The sequence below is a fragment of the Miscanthus floridulus genome, chromosome 2 (genome assembly GCF_019320115.1).
Source record: "Miscanthus floridulus cultivar M001 chromosome 2, ASM1932011v1, whole genome shotgun sequence".
In the NCBI taxonomy this organism is placed as follows: domain Eukaryota; kingdom Viridiplantae; phylum Streptophyta; class Magnoliopsida; order Poales; family Poaceae; genus Miscanthus; species Miscanthus floridulus.
Window position 1 is genome coordinate 142,564,215 of NC_089581.1, and position 8,426 is coordinate 142,572,640.

Here is an 8,426-nt window from a genome sequence, read left to right on the forward strand (position 1 = left end):
GTTGTAGAAGTGCTTGCAACTCATAGTACAATATATTGCAATTACGTATTTGAAAAAAAAAACTTCATCAAATACAGCCTTCATGGATCTCGTTTTGTTAAGCATATTTTTTTCAACAACCTACTTCAAACAGAACTAAAATCGGATATATGGTTTAGAAGATATCGTATTTTTCGTTTAGAATCAACAAAAGATTCCCTGTATGCAGGCTTCCTGGTGGGTGGGTTGAGCTGTTAGGTGGCATCACGTAGTTGGTTGTCTCCATTTAGTTTTGTATGCAGGAGCGTGGACTTACCTCGCGCTCGCCGCGCTCCGCGCATCTCGTGGCTCGCACTCGCATGTCGGGTGCATTCGCTTCACATAATACACCCAGGTGTATTTTAGCCTCGTCATATATATATATATATATATATATATATATATATATATATATATATATATATAAAACGTTTGGACCAAGTTGGATTAGGGTTAGGATTTATTATTTTCGGAATTAATTAATTTTGGAAAAAATAATTTTAGAAAATTCTAGAATTGATATTTAAACTGTGAAAAATATTCCAAAAAAATTTTAGAGACGTTTTGAAACATGAGGAGGATAAATAAAATATTTGGAGCTCATAAAAAGATATTTTAGAGCATCTACAAGTTAGATTATGCTTGCAAAAAAAGTGAGAAAATGTTCTAGAAAAATCCAGAAATTTTTGGGGAAAGATTGTAGAGATAGGTTGATGGATGATGAACTCAAATGAGTTAATTGGAGTGGAAGAAAAGGATTTTGGAAAGCTCCAAACAAAAGGACTAAGCTACAAAACAAGGAATTTGATTACAGAGAAAGACGAAGACATACCAGAAAAAAGTGATCGCCTTGCAAACATGCTTTGAAAACTTTACACACTCACAACACAAAATCATGCAACGAGGAAATATCACATCAACCAAGAGCCCATCAAATTAATTTAGAAAAGTTTGAAAAGACACACTTTTCTATATCTAAATTTGCGGAAACTTAAACTAATCTTAGAAAGTTTTATACAAATACTAAAACTATTCTTTTTCTTTAGTGTTTTCTATTTAAAACAGATACTCTTTTCAATGGTATTTTGCATAACCACAAACTTTCAGAGGTATTTTCTGAATGTTGCAATCTTCTAGTGCTATAAGACCAATTTTTCCTTGGTTAATGCGATTGACTAGTGCCACTAGGTGATAACTAAAAATGAATATGTGTTAGGTCAAGTGGCATGGCAAAGAAGCAAGAGACCTTTGTGAAATGTTTTGAAGCTAAAGGTGTTGGTATTCGTGTGAGAATCCATTTGAAGTTAGCCATTTGAAAAAGGTTGAGACAGGTTGGATCAAAATTAATGTTGATGGTTCCTTTGTTGTGCAGACAGGTGAAGCGGGGGTGGGAGCCATCGGCCGGGACAGTGATGACAACGTTATCTTCTCGGCCTGGTGATCTTTTAGCAGACGCGGGAGCGCACCGGAAGTGGAAACCCTTCCTTGCGTCGAAGGCCTTCGAGGAGCAGTGTAGGGGGGTGGGCTGACAAAGGTCATCATCGAAACGGATTGTGCTCGTGTCTACTCGGCTGTGAAAAGTGATTCACAAGACAGGTCGGAGATAGGCTTCATTATAGAGGAGATAAAAGGGCTTCCGCGCCTTCTCCTCGAATGGAGGTTTTCCCAAGCAAAGAGAGAAAGTAACCAGGTGGCAAACGCTTTAGCTAGCTTTGTAGCAAGTCGGAGCGACAAAATTGGGGACGTGCACCTGCGTGTGTAGAAGAATTCCTCAATGCCGATTGTATAAACATTTTGCCTAGCTAAATGAAAAGCTCTCTTTGCTCGCAAAAAAAAAAAAATGTATAGGAGCTCTCTTATTTAGTCATGCTAGTTGCTCTTGTTGCCTTGCTTCTTGTTAGCCTTGCTACTAAAATTGCGTAGAGGTGCTCTTGTTAGACTAAGCTTGAGTAGTGCTTATTAGGTCCATCTTATTATCTTACAAGTTTTGTTAGTGTTATGCCTTGTAAAAAAAATTTAATAGGCTATTCACCTTTCCTCTGTAGCCATCAATCGGTCCTTCAACAAGTTTAAGATTCAGTTCATTTTCATCCAACAAAAGAATTTCTGTCCTTTTTTCTAATTCATCCAACTTATTTAGCAACCTCTTTTTTTTTTCTTGTACACCCCACTTATATTTTTGGTCCACCGCTATTTTGGCCTGCCACCTTTCCAAAGCGGTATGACCCTTCTCCACAGTTTGCTGTCTTTGACCACCATATCAAAGAACCCCTCTCTTAATACCTAGCCCAACTCAAATTTGAATAAGGGTGAGTTATTGGTAGACGAGGTTTTCCCTGTATTAAGAAACAAATCATCTGGTAGCTCAGGCCGTAAATCATCTGCCGCCCATGCTCAGCCATTATATGCAAGCAAAGCGAAAAACCATGGAGGAATCATGGAAGTAAGCAATCTCTAGTCTGTAGTAGCTATGCTTATGCACGGGAGACTTGTTAGAGGCTCTTTTCCTTTACCAGGAAAAAGGAATGCATGGGATCAAGAAGCGAGCCATGCAGGACAATGCAAGACCTCTTCACACGACGTGCGACATGCCATCAATGTTAGTTGTGGCTTATGAAGCCGACGAATGCCCTCTTCCCTGCAAAAGAAGCTCATAGATGAATGCACCCATGGAAAGTCGATAGACCGATGTACCAAAACATTAATCCCGATAATCGCATAATTTAATTCGCCAATATGGCGATTTCCCTCCCTCTCTCTCCAGTACAAGTTGGTTTTGCAAGCCTTTGACAGGCACAAGACTCTATTGACTAAAAAAAACTAAGGATGGGTTCCTCGTGCGAACAGTGACCACGCACCCTGAAAAACCATCGTCACCTTCAGGACCTCCTGAATGGTAGTAAGGTAACCACCAGCTTTGGACAGCTTAGCTCCAGGCCTCATGTAGTTGCTTGATATTGCTCATTGCTGCGCTTCTGCATCTATGCATGACGTCTTTGCGTCACCACTAGAAGACATGGGAAGCGAGTCTTTGGCAACTTTGCGAGCTCGCTGAGAAGGCCGGCTTGTCGCCCTGTCACCCTTCCGCTTCGCGCTCCCAAGAAGTCCAAAAGCAACAGCTTCTAAAGCTTTTGCGGTGGGAGGCCTGTTTCTGGTTCCGTGCCTCCGAGCATTCATCTGCAAAGCAGGATCAGGCACCTCGCTAACAGATCTTCCTGCTGCCCCTGAAGGATCACAGGCCATGTTCTTGTCTGAACTAGAGGGAGCTTCATCAACCTTCATGCTACCAAGATTTTCCAATGATGTGGTGTCAATGCTTCGGCTTGCCTTATCATCATGTAGCGTTTCCAGTTTATTCAAGTCAATTGGACCAATAACCTCAGCTCTTTCTTTGACAAATTTTGGCTTATTGGCAGTGATCTTTGAGTGAACTTCAGCCACAGCATCAACCTTACACTCTAATGACTTGTTAATTAAGTTCTCCATAACCATTCTCTCATTTTGCCCATCATCGGTAAGAGAGTTCAATGCATCTGCTTTCTGCTCAGATGGCTTCTCCTTTGTAGAACAGCTTGCAATTGTTTTACTCTGAAAAGTGTCGCCAACTTCAACAGCAGCTGGTTTGGATGAAGTCAATGGTGGCTTGCTTTTCTCTTTCTCCAAACCACCACTTTTTGAGAAAGAAAAACTGCGCCGGCTGGCCTGTTCATTACTACAGCTATTTAATCTTCTGCGCTTTGACACTGGGGACAAATACTTGCGCCTTTCAGGTTTTGTTTTGATGCCACAGATGCCTGTCAGATCAATTTTGTCATCATTGCCATTAGAAGAGTGGCCATTAGCAGTCACCATGTTTTGCAGTGAACCAGCTGAAACCATTTCAATTTCCTTGACCTCGGCTTTAACTCGTCCACAATCTTCCTGGTCATCTGATAATCTATCATTGGCACCTTCCTCTTCAGAGGAGCTGTAACTCACCATATTAGATGAATGTTGTGAAAGGAGAAGAGTAATATTTGCATCTGCAGGTAAGTTCCTCAGTTCCCGTACATTGAATGGCTCTTCCCCTTCGACTAAGCTAGTATCAATTATTGTGAACTTAGGAAGCTCCTGATATCCATCTAACGGACTATCCTGGTTCAGTTTCACATCTGTGATACTGCCATTTTCCTCAGCAGTTAAACCATTGTTTATCGCATCAACCTCCAACTCAAGAAGAACAGGATCTGCTGCCACTCTTTTAAGGACATCACTGACAGAATCAAAATAATGAGTACCTTTAGTGAGTTTACTTCTCGAGAACTTCTTTATACCCGGCACAAGAAATACAAGGCAATTCTTAGTTGTGCTAACATCCTTTGGCTGCTCTGAGTGCCACCCTTTTGCAAGCAAACGGGGCCATACAGCTTCCCAGAAAATATCATTTGATCTAGTCTTACTTCTTCTGAAATCACCATTTAATAACTTGATTATATCTTCTGAAGCAAGTGAAGAACAGTCTTTGCCTGTAGGCAAGTCACTGTGAACAGAGAGAGCATGATTGGGTTTAGATTGGTCCGCAATGAATCCAGTCAAATCGTGCTTCCCTTTACCAACCCCAACCGCCTCCACAAAAGTTTCTGCTCCAACAGTGGATTTCAGACTGAAGACAAATTCCTTCAAAGATGTTTGGCTATCACTGAAAGATTTGAAAACCTGCAATATGTGAAAGCAAAACAAATCATATGGCAATGCATAACAAAAGACCAGCATCCTTCAATAATGTTGACAAATGTCTGATGTGTGCAAGTTAGTGATTCTTCTGTGCAACTAAACTAGACACATTAATTGTGCTTGGATAATCACAACTTAGTCGTACAGTCATCATGGGTACAACAGTTCAAGAAATGACAAGTAATGAACACTTCTTCACAAAAATTGTATCAAAACAGAGAATCACAATGGCCAAATGCATGCCTACAACAGCTTCATCTTTCCAGTCTGATGTTTATAATCATAATTCATAAACACAGAAGTCCTTGAAAGCATATTGAAGATCTGAAGGCATTAAAGTTTTTATGGATGTATTTGAGAGAAAAAAAGTTTGCCATTGAGGACCAGACCAATCAAATATGCTTGGATAACCCTTCATATGCTGATAGGTCAATGAGACTAAGGGTCAGTTTGGATTATCTGCTCTGCTCGCCTCACCACACCAGTCAAGGACAGGCAAAAACAAGGAAGTGACTGAAAATTGAAGAAATATAAATGGTGCAAATCAAATGTAAAAAATGTTACTATGAGAAATATGTGTTTTCTTTATAGAACAATAGGGATATTTAAGATGTCATGTGTAACAAGAGAAACTACAAAGAAAATTAAATTTGAAATATCATGAGAATAATTTCATACTCCCTCCGTTCCAAATTATAAGACGTTTTTGCTTCTCTAGATACGTTGCTTTTGCTACGTATCTAGATATAGTGTATATCTAAGCGCATAGCAAAAGCTATGTATCTAAAAAAAACCAAAATGTCTTATAATTTGGAACGGAGAGAGTATTCAACCAAGTCAAATTAATCAGTGAACAACAATGGAATGGCAAAAGAATTATTTTTTTCTACCAGTGCCAATGCAACATACCTCAATCAACGAATCATGAGCTTCTTTAGGGATTTTAGATTTCAGACGTGATATTAGATCCTGCTGTCGCCATCCTTGAAAAATGCGTTCGCCAAGAATGCATTTCCTAGTTTTTGCCTTTCTACAGTCCGACCATCTTTTGTATGCATCTCTTCCGTAGAACTTCCCATAGTAGTATGCAAGCACATCACCAACAGTCTTTGTACCCAGAAACCTGCTCAGCAGGTTGAGATTCTTGCCAAAAATGTAGAGCCCAAGAAGTAATACCTCTGCCTCAAGATCACTCCAAAGAGCAATGGGTGAATAAGGCAGAGGAATTAATTGTTTGGTTTCTCTCTGCTGCACTATTGAATTATTGGTGACATTCTGTCCTTCTTGAGTGGGGCAAGGGACCATTTTGTCATCATATGCTTGATTACTGTCAGATTTAATTTGAACTAAAGGCACTACTGTATGTGGATCCTGGAATGTTGGATCACATCTGGCAGTGTCATTGCTGGTTGCACAAGTTGAGGCCACCTGACTTTGCACATCTCCAGTGCTGCCTTTTGTTCCAGATTCTGAACATTTTTGCATTTGTAGTACCTCTTCCGTCTTATTGACTTCGCTTGGTGATGCCCACGTAATTGGTAAAGCTAACCCAACCACAACAGGGTAACCATAGCCATGCAATATGGAATCATTATGTGAACTGGCCATGAGCTCACGGCGCTCATCCTCTGTAGCCAGATTGGGGATTTCTGCCTGGTGCTCACTTCCAATGCATGGACATACATGCGAGTCATCATATATCGCATCTGAAGCAGGAGAAGCTTCTGATGAAGGTTGGTGATCTCCATTGTCTTCAAAATCGAGTGATTCTGGCTCCATCTATCACAATTAGAACAAAAAAAGTGCAGTTGTAAAGAGCCATTGCAATAGTCAACAATACAAGAACATGTGCATCATCATTACAAATAATGAAGTTTGCTATGTATTTCAGATAAACTAGGAGCATGCATATGGAAATTCTCTTCCTTTTCCGTAATTCTTGTGAGTTAGCATGCATCCCTATGATGCATAATGGCTGTAGCATTTGAAATAAGTTATCTGCAACAAGAAGGAAACTAACAGTAGTAATTTACTACCCTTGAACAGGATACAGCTATGCATAGCAACATCTATATCTGTACTTCAAGTCTGTAATAATTAAAACCTAGCATAATATCTCGAACATAAGATTAGGGGTGGAAATGTTTTCAGAAAAGGAGTTGACTTTTCTGGCTATTAGTTGCTATCTTTCTGTGGAATAAACAGCAGAATGCAATAAGGTTTCCTGCCATGCAAGAAATTGTAGTAGAGGAAACAATACATCAGCAACTCTAGGGTCATGAAAATGATATACTATCGGTTCCAACAGAAAATTTGCATAACTGGAAATACAGGCACGCTAGCTCTTGCAGGCAGCAAATGAAGTCAATGCCTATCATGTATAAGATTCATCAACGAGGGGCCATCAATAAACATAGGTCTCAAGTATAAAGTGTGTTGCCAAAGAAACAGAAAAAACGACTTGGAGGATTCAATCACTCCACAGACCACAATCAGTGCAAAATTATTTAACAGCAGCAAGCTATCAAGCACTGCACCATCATGAACAGAACCTATCGACCAACATGTTGTCCAGCTCCTCACCGTCACCGTGAGCCTACACGACAACAACCAGAGCCACTAGATCAAGCAAACCAAGTAATTCCACAGGCACCGATCAAGCCACGACTTGCATCCTGCGAATCTATCTCAGGCCAGGCACCACCACAATCCTACCCACGACTGCGAATCCTGCAGACACCGTGGAAACCAAGCAACCGACCACCAGCAACCGAAAGGAGAAACCGAGCACAGGCTCGCCGCTCGTGGCCAAGAAACACGGCCGACCAAATCGACGCCCGAGCCAGCACCCAAGAACGCGCGCCCACGGGGCACGACAAGCACGGATACGAGCCTAGAGAAACACGCCGGGAGCGCGTGATCACGGACGAAATCCCCATGGCCGAGCCCAGGAGCGCGCCCCAAGGCAACAACCCCATCGCAAAACGAGAAACCGCGCGACGCGCCACCAAACGAGAGCAGCGCCCACACCCCCCCGAGCGAGAGCACGAGCGAATGCGAGATTAGAGGGAACAGGACAGACGGGCAAACCTTAGCCTCCATGCACGCCGCGCTGGCGGCTCCTCCCCCAGGCTCCGGCCACGAGGAGCCCTCCGGCCTCTCGGACGAGAAACAGACGCCCCCGGCCGGTAGCGAGAGAGAATCTGAACCGGACGGTAGGAGCGGCGAGATTCACCGACGGTTTGCGGGAGGGAAGAGCACGGAGCAGCGCGCCGCAGGGTAGGGCGAGTGGAGAGTACGGCGAGGACGAGGACCAGCCGCGGGGCGGTGGTGGGTTGGAGTGTAGAGGGAGAGAGGAGGCGGAGCGGAGACGGGGCTGGAGAGGGGGTGCTTCGGGCTTCAAAGACAAGGAGAAGAAGGGAGGAAGAGAAGAGAGAACGGTGACAGGGAGGGACACAGAAATTGGTGGTGTGGTGTGGTCTCGCGGCGCGGTAGACCGGCGGAAAAATGGACCGGCCCCGGTTTGGGCCGCCTGTATTGAAACGTAAACTAGGATAACGGTACTAGGCAAACCAATAGGAGGCATATAATGTGTGACCCATCGCGCCATAAGAGAGCACGTGACCACGCGACCCCTATCCTATTCATCTTCCTCCCTCGACCATGTGTGTGACCCGTCACGCAGTAGGAGAGCA

The 8,426-nt window shown here is 42.9% G+C and overlaps 1 protein-coding gene across 1 annotated transcript; it reads right to left on the bottom strand.

The window, feature by feature from the left end:
* Positions 1–2,657: 2,657 nt before the first annotated feature.
* On the bottom strand, positions 2,658–8,151 carry LOC136539922 (uncharacterized). Its single transcript, XM_066531903.1, has 3 exons — positions 7,822–8,151; positions 5,641–6,510; positions 2,658–4,713 (listed from the first exon to the last, which is right to left on the bottom strand). Exons 1-3 carry the CDS (start codon positions 7,831–7,833, stop codon positions 2,980–2,982), a joined length of 2,616 nt encoding a protein of 871 aa, XP_066388000.1. The 5' UTR covers positions 7,834–8,151; the 3' UTR covers positions 2,658–2,979.
* Between the last annotated feature and the right edge of the window lie 275 nt (positions 8,152–8,426).